Genomic DNA, 27224 nt, shown 5'->3' with positions numbered 1-27224 from the left:
AAAGGTTTATATCAAGGTCAGTACTAGATAAGAAAGACTATTATGATAAATCCCGGATAAAGATTTTCAGATGATATGACAGATGTCGGCAATGGCTGGATAAAATCCGGGATGACCAAATATAAGTAATGAGTAATATTAAGAGGTTCGGGATAATTTCTGGGTGTCATAGATCGCGTGATGTCATTCTTGCCATCAGATACCCGAATTAAAATCATTAATCACTAAGATTACATGATACATACTTTAATCAAGACCTTAATGGTTAGATGATCGAAACCGAATCTATTAAACGACGGAACAAAATTTGGTGGTATACTACTCCTTTTATTGTACACGTTTCAACATTTTATATTGTCGTTATTAGATTCAAATGATGATGACAAGGTAGATTTGTTGAGAATTGTGTACAATAAAATTAATGAGTAGTTTACCATACAATAATTGTGTTCCATTATTTAATGTGATCTGTACCCTTAAATGTCGTTCAAGGATTATAAAGAGTATTAAGACGCCTTAAAAGAATCAAGGTCAGACAACTCTTGATGCTCAAGACTTAATCTAAGAGTTGATTCTGTAACGGTTTCATGGTTCAAGATCTCAGACTAATATAGAGCTTCTATAAGAAGATCAATGGTACACAGATTGAATATTTAGCATTGAATTATCTCATATTATCTCTTTAATAGTTCTTATCTATTCGTCACAAGTTCGAGAAATCATTTCGTATTGGCACAGTAATCTGCTTACATCCTTTCATTGGAAAATCTCCTGAATCGGGGGCATGTTGACTGAATATTTAGAGAAGATGTATGGATTCGGTGGACGCCGACTTGAAGCCTTCAGCAAATATCATACAAATTTGATAACAGCTAAGTGCATGACAAAAAGACACCTGTAGTGGATTATTATCATATTAGCCATATCATGTTTCAAAATTTGATTGAGTCGTCTGAATTGAACACATTTGTGAGAAGAGCTGGTTTGATCAATTATCACTATTAATCCATTTTGCCTGCATGCTAACATGAACATGGTGGTATTTTCATTCTGAAATATTTCACAGAAAAATAAATTCCAATTGCTCTTGATCTCCTTGATCTAAATGCGTGGTGGCAAGTCACAGGCAGGATGGTGTAATAACAATAAAGTGTATAAATATTATGTAAAATTGGCCGATTAAATAGATACCCATCATAACGTCTTGGAAGAGGTTAAACATAAAATTGTCACGCTATATCATCATTTATAGAAATATATTTTATTTTGACATCTAAATTAAGTTATATTCTACTTTCTATGGTCGTAAAAAAAATATATTAAACATATAAGTGGATTTTTTAGTAAATATTTTCAATTTGATCAATTCTGATCAATCAAAATGTCGGTGAAACGTGAACTCGAGTGGAAATGAATGAATATGCATAACCATAATTTGATACTGGAGTTGCCCTTAAATCGAATTTGTTCAATTTTTATAATCGCACTTTGAAATGTAGGTGTATATTGCCGTCGTCTCTGTCCGTCCATAATTAGCACTTTTGGCAGTAGGAGCCATGTTTTTTTGTGTAGGGTTATGCTCACAAGATCACGGACCAGTTCGAATTTTGTATAATTCGACAAATATTGACGAAGTTACAGATATAAGTGATAGAGGCCATAGTTTGTTGTCAGATTTCTATCATAATTGGCGTGTAACATTTTTTACCGATGTGATAAATATATTGTATTAGCCTGCTTGAGAAAGAGACTTAAAAATATAATTTCACTTACATTGAAATTTCTATCATATATTTGTTTTTATTTCTCTTTTCAGACCATGTCTGTATGCTGCTCCGTGCTTACTTTGTGTGCCATCAGTGTAGAGAGATATTACGCTATTTGTGATCCACTGAAAGCCAGAATTTCTTTCCGAAAGGTCATTGTTACCATCATCGCTATATGGATAGCATCTGCTTTGGTGTCGCTACCCAACATCCTGTACATGTACCTAGCCACCTCCTACCCCGATATACCAGAATATCTGACGTATTGTCAAATGGCGTGGTCCAATGAAACCGACATGATTTACAAGTCCTTTCTGGTCATAGGTCTCTATTTGTTACCCATCTTGGTCATAGGAATATTCTATTCCATAATATCGAGACATCTTTGGGTATTGGCCATACCCGGAGCCACAGTAACAGGTAAGTGAACTTGTTTCATATTGATTCTCGAAATTGATTATATGTCGTTATAACCAGGTTTGTCAATTATACGAGAGGGTGCATTGAGTTCGGGGTCACTTAACTCTTTGATTTCTGCTCTGGGTCGACATACGAGAGGCGTAGGAGCAGCCCAATATTTACAGCAAGAAATACAGATAGCAGAACTGTTGATCGCGGAAAGGATGAAGCAAGAAAATAACAGCTAGGTCTAGCTGTATGGACTTACAGGGGGCTTAAATGAGTGTCAACTACAGATATATATAGCAGCTGATCTGCTGATCTGTTTGTCATGACCCAGCATTACAGCGGCTATAAACTCTCTCTCGTACATTACCAGAATTTACTTCAGGTCAAAATCACAGAATAAAATTCAAAGCATTAACTTATCTTTTCAAAGATAAAAGCGACCAACAACCTAATAAATATGTAAATGAGTAGGGTATTAACCTATTTGAATATAGAAGAAAGTAGGAGGAGGGTTCATCCTCTTACTTTCTTGGTCAAGTGGAAAGATAAAAGAAATTTAGCGAGACATTAAGATATAGGAAATTCTCATTCATAAACAAGTTTAATGATATTATGAGCTTGTTTACTCTAATTTGGTGTAAGTGTCCATCAGGCTGCTGTCATCGAACAAAAACAGCTTACAAATATACACAAACAAACTATCAAAGTAGCAAAATATCGGAAATGACTTCAGTGCAATTTATGGTCATTTGAAATCAATAATCATCAAGAATCAATAATCATGATTTCAATTAAACCATTTCGAAGACAAATTGTAGCTCAGTCCGTTGTAGCATTTGATTCTTGACGTCATTTGATTTGGTATTTAGAACAAATGGTGGTCGTGGGTTTAAAGTTTAATCTACGAGCAAAACTCCGGTAACCACGAATAAGTAATCTTTCTTCATTATCACAATCGTTAGATGGGTACGGATAATCCAAGAGAGATCTATAACAAGTTGTTATTGAGCTGGTAAATAAGTCATTATTCATCCCAGATTTTTAACTTTTCATAAATATGATCCTTATAAATCCTTTATCGGCGTGGTATACGTATATCATGTGTATGTATGGTTTCGTGCTTTTACGTGAATGATATTTATAATGCTGAATGACATGAGGTTATTATTGACATATTCTAGTTGGTCGTTGACCTTGTTTACTGCGTATTAAATGACATGCAGCGTATTGCCGTGTTGGTAGACCTACTAGAAAAAAGTACTCCCAATTTATCGATCTACATCGTAAGCATAAGTATATTCCTTTTATGCAGTTGGTATTAACGAATCTGCAACATGATGTCAGCACCATCAGCAAAAAGATATATTGCTGTTGGTCCTGTTGTTAGTTCTGGTGGGCTTCAGTATGGTGGGGTAGCCCTTTAACGAATCTGCAGCAGCGTATTGATTAGTCCATAATTCTTGGTGGTCATTAACAATATGTATTGTTTATGAATCAAACTGTAAATTAGCCTAATGACGAAGTATGTTTTGTTCTATCATTTGTGAAGGCAGTGGTAAGATAATGGCTGAATATAGTACCAAGCTTAGTACCTCGTAGATATCTATCAGAGTATTATTGATGTCATAAATTGACATGTAGTTAATGATAATAATATTTTTCCGTGACAAACCAACTGTATAATATAGCTTATATATGTCTTATTTTGATACCAATAAATGGCATGTCTGAAGGTTTATCATATATATTATTAAATTTTATTGGTATTTAGTAATAAATAAATTCAACATGAAAAAAAGGCATGTATTATTAAATGTATTTAATATTTAGCAATATATATATTCATCATGAAATTTCCAATAGCGTAAATCTTGAAATTTTAGTACAAAGTTCCTTTACAGTTTACTGAGAAAATTTCTTCGGGTTTAATTTTCATGAATCTCGTTAACTTGTTCACATCTCCACGAAGATAATACTTTATCTTCAAATACATGTATTCCTCTCTAAGCATATTGCAACGAAAATCAGCAGTCTAAGTTCTCTGGTTTGATTGGAAGATACTATTTATCTGATGCTCAAACGTTTGAGCGATCTACATAAAACGATTTTGATTGGGTTGGATTACTGTCGAAAATACCTCTTGATTTTCAGATTGCTCAAATATAATTCTGATGAACTCCTCGAATTTCTGACCAAAACTGTGAAATTCTAATAGCTCTTCCAGACTTCTCAAATTCTGTGAGAGGTGATGCTCAAGATGATATGACATTTTCCTCAAAGATCTGTCGATAGTGTCTGATTAACATGTCAAAACACCAAATCTGTATCCGTTAGATATATTATTTAATTCATTTGGTGTCATTGGATAATTAGCTTCTGGACCTTTCAAATTATGCCGACATGGTCTTGATTAAATTTTAAAAAACAATTTCCTTAATTTTGCTCTATTCGATTCAAGATTGCTGGATTATGCCTCTTCAGGATTGTACATTGAAACAGAGGGCAACTCTCCCGGATGTTGCTGAAATACCCCATCCACATCTATCACCATTCCCCTTTAACAGAGTTGTAGATTGCTGAAAAGGACGGATGAATGTCAAAATTTGAATAACAAGAATGGAAATTTGAAACAATAGATAACGACATTTGATGGAAAAACGTTACATTGGCTTCTTTTATTTTCAAGCTATTAGAATGCCCATTTTAGAACTTAATGAACCACGTTATATAAAGCTAAAGAAAGAGAGAAACCTTATGAAAATTGTAGCTGTAATTAATTGATATGATCTAATGTCTAGAAATTTCAGTTTGATACATCAAATACGCACATTTAAAGATTCATTCGATTAGTCTATCTGATTAAAATAAAGATTTCCATGTTTCTTTCTTCGGGTTTTTTTTCTACTGGGAAACAAGAATACTGATCCGGGAAAGATCAATGTCAAGACGTTTGGCCAAGGATCAGCTTCTGGAAAGGATCCTTGTGAATCTAAGTTGTCATCCTTGAATCCTTTAAACTATTTCAGTTTTTGACGCTTGGGCTAAAATTTTAATTGTGTATTTTAATTGGGGGTCCGGACGTGGTTCAACCAGTCCTTTCGGTAGTTGAGCCACTTGCATTGGAGCAACTAGATTTAAAAAAAAGAATTTCGTCAGACCATGATTAGCAATTGGAATGGACCACAGAATTGAATTTCTAAATCCGCAATTTAATCGGATTGAATTAAAGTAACAAAAGAACTGAATGAAAAGAATTTATTAAAAAACTGATATATGATAGCCGTATAAGCATCTTATCAAACGACAGAACTTCCGTTGTCAATTCCTGATGAAAGACATTTTATTTGGAATATCCTGTCACAAATATCCGAACATGACAAAATTCAATTTTCTGGAATAGACAAAATAATATATTATTAGAGAATATGGCGACGTGCATTTAAATTGATTGGGAAACATAACTTAGCAGTCGACAATTCTCGACATCGAATGCTAGCTGATACAAAGTAATAAAATATTACTTTTCTGATAACCCGGTAATATTTTAGACAATGCAAATATTTATGATCCAAACCGTGAAATGAAACCCGAAATCCAAAACAACATATTGGTTGCAGCTTAGGGTGTTGCGAGCGAAGCAGACTTACCAAACAATGCTTACTCTTTTTGAAACTCCTGATGATACTTCTCTTTTAGTCGAAGAGTCGACTACTATACAACTTTTACTCTCGATTTCACCAGCCTTTGGTTGAGATTTCGATTACTTATATCAATCATAAATTATATATAATGTTTGTTGGAGATAATTGTATGCTAAAGAGGTTTTGAGTACAGGGCTTCTGTTGCATCATTCTCAATCTATCTTTAATGGAAAGGGATCCTTAGCCAAAGCATCACTTTCAAGAACCAAAGCCAATAACCTACATTAATTGCCTTTTACACAAAACAGAATGAAATTCGTCCTTTATATATCATAAAGTGTATTTTCATTGTGTGACAACCAGGAAAATTCATTTGTTGTTATAAAAAAAAATTATATTCAATTAAAAAAAATTATACATTTTTCTATCAAAACATGGTAAAGATACAAGTTTTTTTTAGCTTCCGTTATAAAATATCGACATAATTCTTATCATAATATTCCTGATGAAAATAACATATAAAAAACCTTCTTGACATAATCACTGTATTAACCTAGTTGACAAAACCATTTTTATCATATTTGCATCTAAATGGCTTTATTATGCCGATAACCATTTCCTTAAGCGTACAACATAGGAAGGGTAAATCACTGCCATCTATTTCTACAATGCAATTACAGATACAATGGGATATTAGCACCCTAGTCCCACAGATACTATCAGGAGTTTACAAGAAGTTCATTCTCTTGTGGTTTAAAACTTCATTTTCTTTTCTCTCGCCTCTTCATCTCGTTTTTATTCCATTCCAAATGAATCACCAACACATCCACAAGGCACAAACCGTTTCATTTACTTGATTGAACTAACAAGATTTGACAAGACTGAATAGAAAATGAAGAAATGATCTGGTTCTTTGAAACCCTGACCTAATAACCTGTGATTCTTAATTAAACTTGTGTAGATTTAGTAGAAATGTCATGAAGATTACTTTGAAGTAATCTATATTGTTTATTTATTACATGGACGGGCTGTAGCAAAGTCGATTAGATCCGTTGAATCTTTCCATGACGTCATTTGCGTTAAACAAATATTGGTCTTGGATTCTCATATTAAAGGTCATCGGTTCTAATTATGGTCGGCCCGTGAAAGCCTTCAGACCTTGAATAAGTCATTTAATCTTATTATTCCTGTGGACCAGCTATAAGTTGGTACGGAAAATCCAAGAAAGATCAATACCAAGAGGTTTGGCCAAGGACCAGGTGGTAGACATGATCTTTATGAACCTCGGGAAAGTTGTCCTTGTTAAGTAGGATTCGTTCTTGTTAAACGCAAATGTTCGGCAAGTTATTGTTTCCAATACGTTTTTATCATAATGAAACGCAGCTTATCTGACAACTTCATTGTTGCATCAACTGTTACGGAAAGTATGTCATGCTTTCAGAAGACCAGATCATTTATATATCATATTATCTGCTTTCTACCTTGTAACAAAGCTTGTATTATTAAAGTCGATATAAACGGATTCATGACATTTTCAACGAAGATAAAACATCCAAACAAAGAGCAAAAAATCAAAAGCACATTATTTTAACACGGTGAAGTAACCCACGTAAATGTACTATTATTCAGGTTGTTCTTTAATCGGATTGTAAAGGTATAATCAAGCTCCATTACATGGTCTTCAAAACATCTTTTATAAGACTGCTAATGCCAGGTAATTATCGCCACAGACACTTTCTATATATTCTATAATTATATAATACATTCTACTCTTAGATGTACAGTGATTATATAAATATAATAGGTTTTAACACATTTCAGAACGTAATTAGACAATGTTTATAAGCAGTAACATTGCTCTTCACCTGTCAATACCCCGCGGGACATTTGGTGATTCAAGTCGTATGTCTTATAAATGAAATTTTAATTATAATGTCTTTTCTGAAGCTTTCAGAGACGACAAAAATGGTACATATTTCAATCATCAAAAGAGGTCTGGTCCATATCCCGTATTAAATTTTTCTTTGTCTTGGAAAACTTCCTCGTTTGTGTAACAGACTAATTTAAATTTGCCTTGTGTAGTAACCGAATACATGCTAGTAAAATAAAACAGAGCGTGTTGTCCTGTGATGTTTGGAAACCTAGGTATCAAAGAATTGTGTTGGTGATGCAATCCAACCATCTAACAGCAACTTTCAAACCGGAAGTAAACAATGTTAATAAAATTGGTTTTACATTATTATGAATTATTGAACCCGTACAACGGACCGTTTTATGTATTATTAACCATCCCAAAGAAGGGACACTGGAGAACCGATGGGTGGCAGAATGTTATGACCAGCAACCACACACTGATTTACTTCCGGTTGAGGCGATTTGAGCCGATGGTGGTTGTGTGATAGATGACAATTGAACGTCTGATTCCAGCTGAATTATCGTCCCTTATGCCGACCTATAAACACCAACAGATGTTACTTACAGACAGAGAATGTGGTTGTTCTGATCAAAACGCAAACCTGAGGGAGGCACAGTTAGGAAATTAAACACATGGACGATCTGCCGAGAGAGCGAAGTGTTACCTGTCAAATTGTGTTCAGTCCATTGCTGGTAAATTTTCCGATCGTTACGAAAATCGATATGCAGCATCCCTGTCGTGCAGACAAGAAATTAAGACCGGAAATGATACGTCGAAACTGTAGAGTGGGAACGGATTCAATGTGGACGGACTGACGCACAGTTCAACTCTAATTAAGGCCCAAACTTGGTGTGGGCGCATGATAATTAGAAAAACAACATCATGTTGCAACTAGAAAGGACAGCAATTTTTTATCAACCCGTCGGCATGAAACCTAATTCTTGTTGATTAACTCTTTCTTTTTTTAATCATCAAGTTAATGATGTTATACACTCAACAAAGTACCGTGCCTACAGACTTTTTTAAAGGTGCAGTGTTGATTTTTACTCGTAAAAAATATCCATCGGATTAAAATAGTGATTTAGATGGTTTTTTTCATTTAGTGCATGATCAGAAGAAATTGTTATGAAACAAATGTTCTCGGTCACTAACATATTCAATCAATTCAGTGTTCGTTGACACATTTAAAAACCTCTTGAATAATTCCTCGATATTTTTGGATATCCTTTTCATCGACTTGGCTTTAAATTGACTGAAAGATGTACGTCAGATCATATTTTATTCATATTGTTATATTCCATAAAGGAGAATCAGAATGTTCAAACCATTATTCAATGTCAAAGTCACAGACCAAAAGCTCAAAATTACAGTACGACCAGCTCTATGCAGTGTACAATGAGTGAATTTTGACAAGACGAGTATTTTTAAAGTATGTATTCTGTAAACATCATACAATTAGGACTTTAATTATTGTGAAAATTACATGGTACGCCATGACAAGATCAAATTAAACGTGATGCTTTCAAAGTCGTCATTAAGTAGAGAGTGTGACATTTATTAAGTCTGGGTTAATCGGGAGATTCAATGGTTAGGAAAAGACGGATATTGAGTTCATAACTTTCATTAAGTCTATAGATTAATGTCGTTTGATAACACCTCATTAAACCTGTTCTTGTGAGAATTGAATGGAAGAATAAATGAAAGAACATTTATAAAAATTGAAAGTTTGCTTGAGTTTGTCTATGGTATGATGCACGTTTAGATATATGGTGCACTGAATGGCGTCCGTAAATTTTGGGGCAGGGAGAAGGGGTAAACCGCGCCGTAGTCAAAGACAATTCTGAAAATTTACCTAGAGTCTATCTGAATAAATATGTAACGGTAATAATTCGAAGCATTCAGAAAACTGCTCAGTTTTTTTTTATTTTAATGTGGGATTCACTTTTCCACGTAACCTCATTTTCGCCATAGCGCGGACGCCCTTGGGAGCATCATACCATAAAATAACTTGCTAGGTTAAGTCCGGATTATATGGATGTAAGTTTGATTTATTTAGTCTGTGGATTTTTCGTCAAACCTCTCACTCAAAATAATATGAAATCCATTTTAACGTTTTACCGGTTAATAAAAACACAAAAAACATCTGAGAATCTAAAGAAAAATCTGAGAAAACAAGACATAGAAATGAACTAAAATGTTTGTTTAGAAAATAAGTGAGAGGAGTTACTTTTAAAAGAAAAATATTATCCCACGAAAAAAGCAATCCGATTGTAATTTCAAGGAATTAGGAAATATTGAGAGATGAGTTTAGAATGATCTGTTTTATCTATCATCCATCACGAAAACAAATATTGCACTGTTACTTGAATACATGTAGTTATGGACTGACTTTCTATGGAAATATGAAGCCGTTTTTTGTGGCTTGCTATAGTATCAATAAGCATCAACAATGTACACTATAGAAACGTGAAGGCTTCAGTAGATTTTGTAATCCTTAAAGAACTTCAACTGGCATTTGCATTCGTCTGTGCCTATTGTAACCACTGAAAACTGTTAAAAACGGACGTAGGGTATATCATGTATTTTGATTGGGCCTCTAATTTGTCACACGTTTAAAGTATGTGTGTTTTCTGGATATTTGTTAAGTAACTTGTGAATGGATTGGCAGCCTTTTATGACCCCCTTTCGACATAACTTGAGCATTTTAAAACCAACTTTTCAGGAAAGTTGGCAGAACCATACCACGGTTTTTGTTACTACCTGACTAGAAAAAATACATTTTGCTTTAGATCAAACTAATCATTGAGTTGCCGAGAAATTAATTTAAAGGCAATTAGTAGAAATGTTCTAGAAGGCAGGTTTTCCATTCATGATGAAAGATTGATTAATAGAAGACATTGAATCTATAAGTGTTTGAATCCAGACAGTTTGGTATTATGACTCTACAGGCTGTTGAAGCCTTTCAATGTGATCACACTCTGGCCGAATTAAGCGTGAAAATCTGTTGATCGAATCGTCTATTGTAGACTTCATCAATGATTAAGGTTTTGATGATAGCAAGTCCGAGGCAAGCCGACTGATTCCAGACGTTTGTTAGACGATTGCAATAATCAGCAATGATGAGTATACAAGATTATCAGACCACTGACATCGAGCAAAGTATAAGCTGTTAGTTAGGTGGATATGATAATTTCCAGATAGTCACTCCCCAACTGTAACATAAACCGAGTGAATACATAAGATAATTTGGCCAACTATACTAAATGATAAGTGAGTCAAAGTACAAAGTAAGTGTAGAGTAATATATGGGCAGGCGGAAATGAAAACTGGATCTTTTGTTCTGGGGATGGGGTTTGGCTTTTACAGCTCAGGAACCACGCAAATTCTCTCTGTCAACGAGAGCAACTGTCAGCTCAAAAGTGACTTAAATCTATCCCAACTTGGAGAACACCTAAAGACTCGAATGTACCAAATAGGACGATGGTGTTCTATTTCCTCGGTTTCCAACCTGGGGTGTTGCATGGACTAGGGTGTCAGGGGATGTCTCTTTTCTCCCCTTCTCCGTTTCGCCCCTTACCCATACCCCTTCTTAATTTGTCCCTACTAAATGTGGATGAAACACATTTTGGGGTGTGAAAGGTCCGAGTGATTGCTCCAGAGGTGTGAAGGCTGAAAAAGGTTGGGGAACCACTGTTCTATTGCAAAGAACAAACTGGAACTACCATCTCAATTTGGTTATTCAAACGAACACATGTTTTGAAAAATTTATGTATAAAAGTCAACAATTCACATATAACAATATAGGTACACATATAATAACGATGATAATGAAATATTGGGTGGGCGATGCTACGAGCCACAAGGATTTCATAAATCGGGCCTCAAATCTGACAACACAATCTATAGCACAGTCCTACACACAAATTATAGCTCAAAGCAACACAATCAGAGCATTGTCCTGTGCAAAAATAGCACACAACGGTATGTCTAAAGCCCAAAAATATTTGGGGCAGCACAAACATGGGAAATATTACACAAGCACTAAATATACTGGAACAACACAAATCACAAAGGATAAAATTACTCACAACGGACCTTCCGATTAAAATGGGTAATGAGGTACCACCGATAACACATACGAACATTGGGGCAGAGCTCATTGGGAAAGATTTCTAACCTGCTAAGAGCACACTATCTATCTGAACAGAGGCCATCCAGGTAAGAGCTCACCTAGATAAATTTCAACCTTTCAGTTGGAATGCAGTACTCATTCTGAAGAACATGTTGGTTGGTAGGTAGATGACAAGTTAACGGATGCTGATATCGCAAACTAGGTAGTTGTTGGTGGTCTGTGGTGTGCATGCTATTATCAACAAACCAAACTCTCACAGAATCACATGAGAAATAACGTGATTTAGAAGTAATTTATATTACACCAACACACACACAATGAAATAATTTAAAAGGGTCAAATATATATCTTTCATCAGCACTTGTCAAATTGTCAAAACATCTTAGAAATATGACCTAACCTTGAATATCTTAAATAGGAAGATGAAATTACGGGTGACACTGTCTCTAGTCTGGTAGAAATATAATTTGGGGCACTACAAATAAGGCTGGTTGGCAGATGACAAGTTAACGTCCGCTTACAGCAGAAACAGACTCGGTAGTTGTTGGGTATTTACAATGGAATTATATTTTTACATATACAGTCATTCACTGGTTCTATATACAATACGTTTCGGTTGAAAGAGGTTTATTAATATAAGTTCAGACGGGAAACATTAAACTAAAACAATTCTCTTTGTGAAAACAAAGACTGTGAAATACAGTGTAGAATGATAGTTTCGTAAGAATAAAATATAAGATTTAATGGTGATAAACGAGGCAGTCAGAATTATTGTCACCTCATAACAAATGTCTTTATTACCTCCCTTGACCATTAAACTTCTTAATCTCTATTAATAGTCAGTTTAATTGTCGCATTATATGGTTAGTAATATTGAAATATAGCCTTAGTACTCAGAATACTCATAATCAATATAACATTCTTCAATTTGTTTAGCCATTGATGCAGGTCGAAGGGGTCATGGAAAAATCGTCTAGTCGTTCCGATGGGACAATAAACCATCGACAGTTGGAAATCAAAAAAGAATAAAAAGCTAATGTCACTTTTTTGGCAACCTTTCCCTCATCGTATACTGCATGGAGTTGTCCGTCTTGCCGACTTAAGACCTGCAGAATAGGACATAAAACTCCATTCATTTTAAATCTGAACGTATATGATCATTAATATTGAAATAAAACCTTGTAGATAGTAGTTATCGGAATATTACTATAATCTCTCTAATACTCAATTTATTTAGGGATGTTGTTCTATTAGTGAGATTCTATTAACTACGTTGATGTTTTGTTGTACTCCAGAGAACAAACATGTCGCCTGGGTTATTTAGGAATAAAATGCAAGGGGAATATACTCTATTGTCATATCACACCATTCGTCTCCAATACAATATCAAATGTTATATCCAGATCTAGTTTACCAGTTAATCTATGTATGGTTCATTCAAACAAAAGCAGTTTACGTTTGAATAGGGACTAATGTACACATTGTATAGGTTTAGGGAATGTGCATTAATATCCTGAACAGATTTAAGAGATAAACGTATGTGCTGGGACCGTCTTAAGGCTTATTGATATATTCTGTATATTTTAGCTGTGGTCGACTGACGTTTCAAAGCATCCCCGTTGACATAAGCGAGACTCTCATATCGAGACATTGACTGACTACCACCAACTGCGATCTACTGGATAGTTTCAGATTTGTACCGCCAAGGTCGACGACTAGATCATGACTGCAACTACCAGTCGTCGGTGCGCACACAGAGGTTCAGTTGCTTGCCAATATACGACCCCTTTCTGATTCGATCTCAGCGTTCTTCTTGAGCTTCCCGTTTAACGACAGATGAAAAATTTTGCAATGAATAAAGCAAGTACTAACGATCCGAACAGTGTTTCAAGAAGGATGCATGTACTCAACTGGTTTACTATGATAGAAAATTTAAAAAAAGTTCTTAAATTCATTATCTAATCAGTTCACCGGAGGGATCGATTCTACCGCTATAGAAAAACTATAAAACTAACATTTTATATCTTCCCTATTATTGAAATTACAGATTTTCAGGAAATTTTTTATTTAAATCCCAATAATAAGGTTGTTACTTTTCGTCCTCAGGCCATGTTTATCTAATTTATGTTTAGAAAATAAATAATATCTATTACCCAATTCACCTAAAATGAAGTAAAAGGATTCGTTCACTAAAAGCAATGGTCTGTTAAATGCCAACCGAAGTCATTGCAATTTTGTGTTTTGCTGTAATGTGGTTTTCTTAAGCAGAAACTTGTCAAAAATATTGACTTTTGACGGTTTGAAATGTCAATTGTCACTTATTCAATTAGGAAATTGAGGTAAAAACTTTAAAATTAACCTTAATCATTTCCTTAACAGCAAGACGTCAACAAACTTTCTGTTTGAAGTTATCATGTATCTTGCACTGGGATTTGGTTTTATTTTCAGGTGAATTTTAAGGGATAAGGTACTGTGCCCGATCTTTACAAAATCAGAGTGGCAAGGACCCACTCACTTTCCAGAAACTAGGGTTCTAGCTTGTATCATTGACACAAGGGAATGGAGTTGAAACACCCACTGGATCAATCAGCAGCAAAGCTAGCATGGCGAACTATATTATCCATCTGAACCAAGTAGGCCCCCAATGTCACAATATGGTAATATCTTCTACTTTGTTTTATTTTTCAGTCTCCAAGTGTAAAACTCATCCGAATCATGCTGAAACTCAGTTGATATCTCGTCGTAAAGTAGCCAAGATGTTGATAGCTATAGTCATATTATTTGTTGTTTGTTATTTACCAGTCCATACACTGTTCCTTTTAAGGTAAGATGTCCATGCACTTGAAGGGAATCTAAGGAGGTTTTCTAAATTGTTTGTGTGTGTCGTTGACACTGATAGCATCAGTTTGCACTATTCAAAGTTTCAATCAGACGTGTCCCCGACACACATACAATATTTAGAAAACCCCTTCAAAGTCCCTTTAAATCCTTCAGTTCTTTGCAATAGTACATAGGGACTCGATTTATTTTAGTAACAGACGCTTTGACACCCATTATCCAAGATAAAACTTTTTCCAATTAAAGTAAAGAACAGAGATCACATGAAGCACTCTCTTGCCTCTTTATATTTTTATTCTTCTGTACAGCTTCCTTTTCATGAATGAATTTATCTATTCTTGTAATAGATTCACTTTAATACGATCCAATTTAATTATATTCATAGATATTGACCTCTTCCATATCTTTTTAATTTTAAAACAATTTTATTTTAAGTGACTTCTGAAGAATCAAGACTATCTATTGCATAGAAATCAATTAATTTGAGTTGAATTTGATCTTTTCCTTATTTGGATTCCCATTAAGTTTCTCTTAAAATACATTGTATTTGTGTTTTATAACGGTGAGATGGAAATGTAAGGCTTCTGTTAATCGTTATTCAATGAGAAACCCACTTGAATATAAACTAAAAAAAATAACATCTCGCAGGAACAATGTAATTAATAATAATGAAACATTGGCAGAGAAATAGCAGATAACAACAACTGGTTAAAATGTATAATCTTTCATTATAGTTCGGGGGAAGGCAATTAAAGGGAGAAAACTGACAACAAGCAATTCTTTGCAATCCAGCCTTTAACAAAAATAGCATTTTTATAACAAAAATTAGACGACCAATCAGATAAAAAAGGGCACATGATGTTTTTTGTTAATCTGTGTATTTGTTTGGGTTATGTCATTATCAATTTTAATATCAGAGATAATGAATCGGAAAGTGTTTTTAATTTGATTGTTAGGTGACAAAATTACCTTGTTAACTATGACTGATATAAAAGTATATTGATTTCAACGACATTGCAATAATTTCAAGTGGTAAGATGACAAGACATGATAATACACAGTCCGAAAACCTATGGTCTCTGATAGCTAGCTGTACCTTTCTTAATATATAGGACCGTACCTACGGCTTTCCAACTATGCTTAAGGCGAGTTTAAGTTTACATTACTTTGCCCTTAAAACGACTTCTAAAGGTTTGTTCAGCCTATTAGTTAAAGACAGCCGTATAATAATAGATACTAATAGATAACCGTATAGATGCCGATATTGCTTTTCTTGAAAACAACCTGTCCAAAAACGTCATACCCTGGTCTCTGTTCATTTCTATCCCTGACTGCCGTAAGCACTTTCTTATCTTAAAGTAGGCTACTAGCTTCATATGGTTGACCTTTTCCAAAATATTGCTTCTGGAGTCAACAACTTTCGGACTACCTAAAACATTGCCTCTTCAAGACAACATTCAAGGAGAGCTATTGATTCAAATCGACAAGCAGTTCTGAGGATTAATGTTTCAGTGAGCTCATTATTGTTGAACTTCTGTTCTATCACGCCAAGCAAATATAAATATCCATTTTGTTCGATTGAAATAGGTAACAATTATCTTTGTTTCAAAATTGATCGATACTTAAAAGGTCTTTTGTCTGAGAAGATCATTCTCTATATGATCTAACAGTTTAACATTTAAACTCGTGTTTGATGATGGTTTACGATTATTAAAATTTTTCTGTGTGTTATTGATTCAGTTGGTATAATTACTGCCTCCAAATACAGTCACGATTCCTGATTTTTTTCATTTTGTAATGGGCTTCGTTAGTCTATATTATATGTAGGGTGTTTCGAAATTCTTACCCCCTCCCCTCTCCCCTCTACTACATAAACTAAAATAGAAACAGATAAAACCAAAAGTGATTCAGAACAGGTATTCATTGAAGTTTCCCTCTTAAGTATTTTTTTGTGGTCGCTTCAATCTGTCAGCACCACAGACTGCATTCTTGAGTCCTATGAATTCAGCATCATCTGGCGAGTCGTGACACATGGAGCCTAACCTTACAAAAAAAAAATGAAAAAAAAAAATTCAATATTTCAGAGGAAAGGACATACTTAGATAACTGTTCTTTATTGTATTAGTGGTGCACTGTCAGTATTAAAGATCTTATGCCAGTAAAAAATCGCTGATTTTCTGATTATTCTCTTAAGCTCTTTAATCTTATTTGCAGCCTAATGTTCGTTGTGTGTTGAGCAGCTATTGTGGGTGTGGCGCCAGACAGGGTGTGCTTACCACTTTTCATTATAAAATATTTACTCATTTATGATTAATAAACTTCAAGTTCATAAGCTGCTGCTAATGTTTCGCCAATATCTTGTTTGGATTTCGGGTTTCGTTTTGCAGTTCGTATCGTTAGTTATTTGGATTATTTATCTGGACTGTCATATATATTTCAGGTCTACGGGGTTACTGCATCAGTTGGATATGAATTCACCAATCATACCTCTACTTTATCTAGTAGCACATTGGTTGTGTTACTTTAACAGTGCTATCAACCCAGTTATATATAACTTCATGAGCAGTAAGTAATTCTTAAATTGGACCTCATTCACCAGCGATCACCATTTGCGTAAGGTTGTGAAAAAGAAAAGCGGTCATAAGCATCGAAAGCAACTCTCGTGATACTGATTTGGGAGTTGCGTTCGGAACTAGTGGCCACTTCCATTCTTCGCAACCAATCGCAAGTTGTTATTGCCATGGTGTGAGAGCCCTTTTACGTCTTCTCCAAATATATTACACGGATTACTACTAGAAAGTAAGAAAAACATTAAAGCTCTTAGATTTACATGCTGTTATAGTTGAGTACCGATAAATGTCACATCCAGGAGCGATTCGAAACTGAATTTGAGCACAAAAGTCTCTTTTTATGATATCTAAACTACGAAAACACTATAAAACTATACAGTGAGAATTTCATTGTAATTTGGGATCAAAGGTATCCATCGTGTTTTTACGAGAACAATTATTCTGAAAATTTATCCAAATTCCAAACAGTCTCGTAGTTATTAAGATAAGTCGGTTAGAGTGCGTCATTTAGATATATTAGGAAGAAAAGTTAGTCTCTATTATAATGAGTTAAGCACACCAAGCTGTGTTTATCAGTGAATATTTACATATATAATCGTTTATTGTCGTATCACTGTGAAACTAATAACATTAATCAGGCTGAAATGGTTTTACTTATCTGTGTCGTTGAATATAGATCAGTGAATGAGTTTTATATGGTGTGATTTATTTCAAAAGTCCAGTTTATTCATCCTAATCAAATGACTCGTTAACTATTATTATGTCAATATCATGAAACGTTATTACTGGTCCAGCACGTTTGGAAGTTTTCTGATAAAATTTATAAGTGAATTCCAATATCAGTTATATATAATATGAACAGTTGAACATCTCCCTCTGAAATTCTTCATCTTGACAGAAAAAAGCCCTCTTTTAAAACGAAGTTTCTATTTTAATCAAAGTCTAGCCAGTTGGCGAAGGGAATAGTGTGTATCTTTCTTAATATTTCAGTGAAATTCCGAGCTGAATTTAAATGTGTATTTTCCTGTAAGCCAGCTCGACGAGCGAGAATGTACAGTGGGACGACGTTTGTGGCCAGCAAGTATCATGGGGTTAATACAGAATTGGAACCAACTATCAACGACCATTCTCTGGATCAAATGGACAGTGTTTGAGTTAAACGTCGTATTGGATTGTGTTTGTCACAAGATCGGGCTGTATTGTGAATGTTTTTCCAATGTGTTGATAGACTTACGAACAATGAGATTTTGTGATAAGGCTTTGTCGGAAATAACCTCGGTATGAAGGAGATCTTGCAACTGTGTCACAATATATATTATTGTTTATACGCATAAGTCGAGCACTATCAGAAAAATGCTGATCTATAGGAAAATAGTATGTACATAAATTTGATATTTAAACCTTTAAGAACAGTAACTGTATTACAATCAACAATAGATATTTCGTGTTCATCTGTGTTTCGTATCTGACAGCATCACTACGCGCTAACTAACCATAAGACAGATAATTTTAGGATGTAAATATATAGACATTATAATTACACTTTGTACATAGACGTTGATGTCTAATTTTCAAACAGTTGAGAGGGGAAGATACAGTCTGAAACACTATGTTGGTGTGCCATCGAAAGAAATAACTTGGACGAAACGAAACTTGTTAATAAAACTACATAATTAAGCTGGTGACTGGTGCACGTAACAGTATTTTCGTGTAATTTGCCCTTTTATATCCTTTTGGCACTTTATCCAATGGTCATCTATTCAAATAAACAAAGACATGTGAAATAGATACCCAAAGAAGATAAGATCTGTTTATGTATATATTATGTACTGTTACATATTGATATAATTTATAAATAAATATTGTTATTTGATTGTCCTATATTGTCAATTGAGACAAAAGCGTTAACTAATTCAAAATCTCGCCGTTATCATAAATGATTGGATGATTTACAAGTTAAAAGGACAATCCTGTTGTTTGATCTGAATTACCTCCCTTCATACGTGCAGAATTTAATTACAGAGCGAAATCATACAACACATGACCAAGATATCCTAATTTAATGCATACTAGTATTTAAATACAACGGACTAAAAATGACTGTAAAATGTGTGTGCCCATGTGACCAGAACGGGATCTTGGAAAGAGTGGCTGCTATGCTTTATCCTACCAAATTTGCGACCCGATTGTCAGCTTTCGTGGCTATTTCTCTCTTTCGATCCTGGCATTACTTCGTAGACATTCTTCTCAAACATTTTGACACCACTTTTCAATGATTAATCTTTGGTTTATTTCTGGAGATGTAGTTTGGTACTGAAAACTACATAAAGACATCACACACTTTGACAGAACGCCGTGACGAAACTCTCAAGGATTGTTTTGCAGTCGACGCACACTTACAGACTTTTTAACGCGACTGAGGCGTTTAACAATCTCGCCATCAAAGGCAGGTTAGATGAGGAGGAAAAGACATGCTACCTTTTTATATAGGAGATGAAGGAGACGTTGCGCTAGTTACACGATACGTTCATGGGCAAGCAAATGGATCCCATGGTTCATACAATAATTTCCAACGAGAAGTAAGTCTGGAGGACTCAAGAGGTATCAGTTGTCTGAACTTGAGATTTAACATCGTTAAGACGTGACTGTTCCATCCATACAGCACATACACAACACTGATATAAAAGGTACTAATTACAAAAGTGTATCGAAACAGTACATTTCTAAATCTACACTTTTCTCGTTACAGCAACTCAAATCTAACTGATGTGCTACTTAACCAGCACAGTCAAACTTCATAAACGGCCATTAATATTCAGCGTGTGACTTCAAATAATGTAAAAATCATCCCTTAAGCAATTTTCAACCAATTTTACCTCTGTTCAACGATATGTTTATACCCATTGCAGAAAGTTTATCAATACTTTGATTTATAATGATAGGAATTCACCACACCTTCTCTGAAATCAGACTGAACATTGATGTCTTTGAATGCTTGAACACAAATCCAAATATATAATCAAATGATAATTACCAATAATTAATTATTTAGAAGAAATTACAGCCTTAATCTAATATTTAATGAAGATTATCGACGATCTCGGATGATTTTTTCCATATTACAGTTTTCAATATTACCAACTGATAATTATACTAACTGGGGGAATCTAAATTTACCTCAGTTAAGAATGGAATGAATCTTCGAGTGTTCTAAGGCGGACCGCTTTTATCCCGGTGTTACGGAATCACACTCCCTTCAGATAAGACATCCTTCCTTTTGTTTACCATATAATTGCGATCATATGTGCACACCTTCTTACCATCTAGTATATCTTGAACAATATATGTCACCGTAAATAATGCGCACCAGTCCTGACAAAAAAGTTGGATGGCGCAAACACCATAATATTGAGTGCTTATATCGCGTATTTCACGGCTTTCGCCTATTAATGCTTACTTGTAAACTTGATTACAATATGAAAATGAATTGGAGGTCGTGCAATTGTGATCATCACATCTTCAACAGTTGCCAATTTAAACAAATTTCCCCTCGCCGATAGCCTCTTAGTTTTTTTTACTTTCAGAAATAGCAAAAATTTTAGGCTTCCTTTTTCTTTGAAACTGGTTTGATACTACCCCTCCGTTTCCGTTTTTAATGCAAACAATATTTTTAAATGTTCGTCTTATCTCGACCACTTTCCTAGCATAAATTACGGGATTTATAAAACTTATCAACGCAAATAAGCTATAAAAGCCATTTTGAGTAAAAAGTGTCACGGACTTGCTCTTTAAGGATGGGGAAATAGCCATCACCAAAAACATCACGTACATTGGAGTACCACAGATGAGAATAGGCAACACAACTGTTATGGTCGATTTTGTTGCTTTCAGATGCATTTGAAATTCCATTTTTCGTCTCTCAGTATCAAGAAAGGTTGGCACGATTTTCTGTATTTGATCCAAGGCTTCAAAATATAGAGCAAGTTGACAGGAAAGCGATATGATCACCACCATTATCATTGTCACACCGAATACACAATCAGCCAGTTGATTGGTGATGAGAACATAGTTACACTCTGTGATGGTTGAATAGTGAGGAAACACACTGACTATAGTGATGAAGGGATTTATCCAACAGCCTACCATGGCTATCACAAGCGTTTTCGTATTAACGAATTGACGATATTTGTACGGATATTTGACTGAAATAAGCCGACTGACAGATAAAAACATAACTATCATGAGGGTGGCCGCGGACAGAACTGACACTGTTAAATATCGTAGATAGCACTCTAAAGGATTATCATATAAAAAATACACAACAGAATAATGATAAATAAATGTCAAACCTAAAACAATGTCAGATATAACTAAATTATATAACGAGAAACGAAGAGTTTTATCTATACCTTTAGTTTTAGTGATGACTATAAATGTAATTGCGTTGCCGAGAAATGTTCCAAAACCAAAAATAATTTGGAAAATCGTCAAAGACAATTTTATCGTGTGGTTGCAGATCATACACGTAGAATCGTTAGTTGCGTTATTCATCTTGGTTCCTGATCAAGTCAGTAAACTTAATCATACTGAAATTATAGCCGTTGCGTGAGCTCGACATAAACCCTTAGACACGAAAAGTGTGACCACAGAATATTCCAGAACTTCTCGGGTACAACAACGTGATGTGACCAATTTTTTTTTAAAGCATGATAGAGTTCGCTTATACGTCTTTGGCAACATATACATTTTTGACATTATTCCAGCCTTAACAACTCCATTCCGGCATAGCTTCTTTCAAAAAAAAATTGTCAAACACTACACAAAGAACCAAGTACAATTCACCTCACCAAGGACGTTTTTTATATTTCTTGTTTACTTCATCAAGAACTTTTTCTATCTTTTTCATCACAAAGCGCTTTTTCTTGTTATTGTCATTCACTACACAAAACAATATTTGATTCCACTGCTAGTCATTGTGCAAAGGAACATTTAATTTTAGATCACTTGAACAAAGAAGGTTATATTTCTTTTGATTCCTCACTTCGCTGATAAATATTTAATGCGATTAGACACTGCTTTGTTTCCGAATCACTAACTGTAAAACTTGCTCCGAATAAAATTCTGTTATTGCGTACATGGTGGCTCATGGATATTAAAGAATCTGTTTATTATCCAGGTATACATTAGAGATCTATGAGGTGAAAATTGAAAGTCAGATCAGATTGCTACCTGAGGAAATATATAACCGACATTGACGAGTCATCTCTTAAGATTACAACCTACGTTTAATAAGTACTGTAATAATATAGATTTTAAACTAAATCCTTTCTTTCCATTGGTACAAACAGACTTGATAGAGTAAATATCTGTATTTATAATATATAAGTCTATTAGCTCAGCTAATTATATCCAGCATTTCTTGGCAGTTTCCGTAAAGCTGAATCTAACTCAATAATGAAAGGAAATCTTTGTGTCTTCTGAGGCCTGCAGCTATACTTCAATCAAGCACTTTTATCCAGGTATCACGGAATCACGTGTCAGATCCGACATTTTTCTTTATTAGACGTCGATAGCCTACACGACTTGTACTCATAATATCAGCGTAGGTATTATGCGCCAAAACAAGATAATAGAAGCGTATAAACTTTGGATCGAGCTGCTGTATTAAACCAAAGATAAGTGCAGTCTGCCGTAAATTTTGAAAATTTAACTCTATCCTGTGCCAAATTATAATGCCACATGAAGATTGTTCGTTTTTAAAAAATGTAGAAACGAAAAGTATCGGCATAAAAGAAACAAGACACAATTGAAACCGGGGTAAACTTGAATTGTCAACGACCATAAAATTGTCGTAAAACGAAGTATTTTTAGACGGTTGTCGTTTGGCGCTGGACATCAAAGGGATTGTAATAAGCTTTTCAAAACTTTTTATGTGTATCGGGACGATAAATTCGATTTGCATCATTATCATTTTAGATCACCAAAACTAAACGGTTTGCTATAGTGACTTCATATAACTAGTGGAGTAGCCAGAACTACAAACGTCTGAAACTTGAAATAGTGCAACCACTGTTCCCGATACACATAGGAAGTTAAGAAATTCTCTTTACGATCTCTTTAAGATTAAGGACAATTATTGCATCTTCAAATTGTGAAGCTATTACGAACATCCTGACTGTTTACACAGTTTACACGTTTACAGCCTTCCGTAAATAAAACTTTAATATGGCTAATGTAGTTTTCAAGAGTTATAAATATCTGTAAATACGAAGATCGTAAAAATGACACAATCATTGATTAATTCTCAAATGATGAATGTCACAGATTTTAATTTATATGTCAAAACTATCGTGATGCCGACCATAAAACTTTTTTGATAGAAACTTTTCAGTATTATGAAACATTACTTTATTTACGAAAAACATGTGATATGCTCACAAGTAAAGAAATTGTGCTGTTCTATTATCATCATTTTTTGAAACATAATATTAATAGATTTTTAATGAACACAATTTACATAAAAAGAAACACAATTATTTTGTAAGCAGAAAGAATTGTATTAACCTTAAAGGGCAAGATACACTGCAATCTTTGGACACCTTTCAATCTGATTATAATGGAAATTTTCTGTGGTTAATACTAGGGTGGTCCTTATTTTTTATTTTTCGAAATGTATGCTTCTCACCCCTGGAATTGTTCCTTCATGTAAAAACACACAAGGCAAAAAAAGGAATGAAATATATCAATATTTAGGGGTAGCTCAAGTCTTGTTTTGCCATTCTTTACAATACGCCCGTATAGGATTTTTTCTGAGACATCATCTATTCTTGTCGATTATGTCAGAAATAAATGCTTTTATCATTGCCAGAGCTACTGGAAGACAATAAAGTCTTTGTCTTTTCACTATCTAAAGGGGTGCACTAGTTTTTGAAGTCATATTGAGGCAAATTTTGTATTGGTGTGTATCTATATTCCACCATTTCCTCAATAATTTCTGTGAAAACGTATAGTGGATATATACAGTGCCTAACTGCTCATACAGATCTAATATGGCATCGGTTAGTACTAAAAGGCAGCAACAGGTGTATTTGCTACAGACTCTCAATGATGACATAACAGGATCTAAATTGCTTCATGTTCGTCAAGTCTTGAGATTTTTCCTACACCTGAATCTGCTATTGACAGATATTGACGTTTTGGTCCATAGCCCAAATACCAACACGTGAAAGACTGTCAAACGAAGGTTGAGAAACTGTTTTAGAAGTGGCGTCTTCTGAAAAGAACGAGAAGAGATGATCTGGCACACAAGCTTACGGCGAGAGAAAGTGACCGGTCTTAGGGAGGAAGCGCAATCTTCTCAGTCCATTAGTACGTCAAGGATTGGACGACGGCTCCTCTTGCAGCATGTGCGCCTTAAAATGACCTCCTCCTCATGAAATCATTGGTTGAGAATCATTTTTGAGATCAACAGGGATATATCCAAGTATGTGGTGGTACCTGTCTGAGGAATAAGCAGGTCTGGCTTTATTCGACAAGAATGTTCTTTCTTCAATGAAACGGGAAATGGTAAAGTCTCTGGGAGTGAAGACGACCCGGCGAAGAGGTAAAATGAATATACCAATTTCAGCCAGTGAATTGAAGGACTTCACTACATCATCGTCAAAGACTATGTTCCAGAAGATGAACTGCCAGATGAATTCCTCGTCACAGATCCCGACACCTGGGCAGAGAACGAGCACTTCAAACGTGCCTTTCCAATCGTAGTAGAAATGAAGGTTATCAACGACCATGTGGAACGTGGCGTGGCAATCATTCAAGTGTACTCTGGAATACCGACTAGGCCAAAGGATGAACAGAACAGACAGTAGAAAGGCGGCACCTATAAGTAGTAAACGACTATAGATTTTCCGTGAATTTCTGGATATTTTGTAAACTTTTAAATACATATTACTTTTTTTGAAACATTTGATATTTCATGTTTGTGGACAGAAAGTATGTGGATCTTGGTAATGATGAAAAATAGCCATAAATGTTACACAGAATAAATCCATATAATGTTTTTAATATGCTTTGTTATTATATTGAAGGCAAAACTTCATCAGTATTGAGCTACCCCTAAATATTTGAATAACTTACTGAAAACTTCCAGGAAATGTTTTTGTACCAAATAGAACGTATTATAAGGGTGAGAATAGGCCTTTTCACGATAACGTAGCGCCCCCTGCTCGCGCATGCGCACAAACACCTATGAGTGGCTAGCAACACGGATGTAAACAAACGCACGTCAAAATGGTGAAAACCTGCTGTGTTTACAAGTGTCATAACAGGTTTAATGTTGAAGCTAAGTCCAGAGGCATAAGTTTTTTCCGTTTTCCGAAGAATAAAAGACAGCGCAATGCTTGGATCAAAGCCGTGAATAGAAAGGACTGGCTACCGAACAATAATACTTGGATTTGCTCGGAACATTTTCTTGATGGCTGGCATGGTTATGAACCTACCGATGGTAATTATTCTCCTACCATTTTTGCTTACAAAGAGACGGAGAAGAACGTGTCGCAGGTTGCGAGAGAATCTAGACATCTAGTTCGTGAAAAGTCGCAGGTTAGTTTCTTTTTGTATTTTGAAGAAAAAAAAAGAGTGAAAATAATCAAGAGAATCTCTGAATCTGTTAAAAATCATCATCATTTACAATTATGATTAATGGCTTGTAGGCCCTAGCCTACTACATGTAGCCTATTGATTGATGTCTATTTATAATTTAAATGTAGATCTAGTACTATTAGGGGGGTTTCAACCCTTGGAAATATCAAATATGCATTATATGGCAACTATCATTTCCACTAACCACAGCAACCTGCCCATTTACAATTTTGATATGTTTCTGATATCTTACCTGATAGTCAATCTGTAATTAAATCCGAATATTTCCATATTGTGCATATTGACCTGCTTCGCATATATTTTCTATGAATTTTAATAAAATTTTTAGGAAACCTTACATGCAGAGAAATTAGTTAGACAACAGTACGAGATAAAACAACAGGTATCATTATTCCACCACTCATCCTACTGTATGGAGGTAGAAGAAAATCCTGGTAATGATGAGATGTGTGATTTAGATGTCATGGATTCAGATGTTGAACTTCCAAGTTTGAAGAAAACAGTTGGTAAATATATTTATTCAACTTTAATACTTAATTTCACTGTTTTTTAAAATTATTAATGTTTGGTAAAAACTCAATTAAGTTGTGATGATAAGCCTGATTAAGCAGATATGTGGTGTAAAGATTTAAGTTGCTTGCACCCTCAATGTGTGCTGTATATATTTCAGGTACACAGTGTGATACTGGAGTGATAATAGAGGAGAACAACAGGTTAAAAGAAGAATTGAAAGCTGCAAGAATGGAACTGGAAAAAGAAAAGTGGAGTGTTTCGAAAATTGCTGACAATGATGGTCTTACAAAGTTTTATACAGGCCTTCCAACTTTTGATATTTTTTTATGGCTTTTTACTTATCTTCAGGATAAATGTTCTAGGATGTCTTATTGGACAGGTGAAAGTAAGATATCTAATGACCGAATACGTGTCCACACTACATTTTTAAAACCCATTGATCAATTTTTAGCTGTTTTAATGCGAAATCGTTTAGGTCTTTTTGTTCAAGATATTTCAGACAGATTTAATATTGCTGTTGGAACTTTTTCTAAATATTATTATACATGGATTTGCCTTTTACACAAAGAATTACATTTTTTAAACCCATTTCCAAGTAGAGATATTGTCCAAAGAACAATGCCCAGTCAATTTCGCATTAAATATCCCAATACACGTATTATCATTGATTGTACAGAAATTTTTATACAAAGACCTTCAAGTCTCACATCACAAACGTCGACTTTTTCAAATTATAAGCACCATAATACGATGAAATCTTTAGTCGGTATAACACCATCA

General features: G+C 34.6%; 2 protein-coding genes across 2 annotated transcripts in view; both read left to right on the top strand.

Annotated features, from left to right (window-relative positions):
- LOTGIDRAFT_126576 (hypothetical protein) overlaps nucleotides 1–17273 on the top strand; it is a gene marked incomplete at both ends in the record, with an annotated part of 43597 nt that extends 26324 nt beyond the window's left edge. Inside the window, 4 exons of the mRNA XM_009062939.1 lie at nucleotides 1817–2155; nucleotides 7807–7863; nucleotides 14559–14686; nucleotides 17141–17273. Of these exons, the coding sequence (XP_009061187.1) occupies nucleotides 1817–2155; nucleotides 7807–7863; nucleotides 14559–14686; nucleotides 17141–17273 (657 nt within the window). The remainder of the gene's footprint in view (nucleotides 1–1816; nucleotides 2156–7806; nucleotides 7864–14558; nucleotides 14687–17140) is intronic.
- Nucleotides 17274–25559: 8286 nt separating this feature from the next.
- The window catches only part of LOTGIDRAFT_165901 (hypothetical protein), a gene marked incomplete at both ends in the record, with an annotated part of 5477 nt that continues 3812 nt past the window's right edge, over nucleotides 25560–27224 (top strand). The window contains 3 exons of the mRNA XM_009062938.1: nucleotides 25560–25871; nucleotides 26260–26437; nucleotides 26602–26829. Coding sequence (XP_009061186.1) covers nucleotides 25560–25871; nucleotides 26260–26437; nucleotides 26602–26829 — 718 coding nt within the window. The remainder of the gene's footprint in view (nucleotides 25872–26259; nucleotides 26438–26601; nucleotides 26830–27224) is intronic.

The sequence above is a fragment of the Lottia gigantea genome (genome assembly GCF_000327385.1).
Source record: "Lottia gigantea unplaced genomic scaffold LOTGIsca_54, whole genome shotgun sequence".
NCBI lineage: Eukaryota > Metazoa > Mollusca > Gastropoda > Lottiidae > Lottia > Lottia gigantea.
Note: the sequence above shows the minus strand (reverse complement) of the source record. Positions and strands in the feature narration are given on the sequence as shown.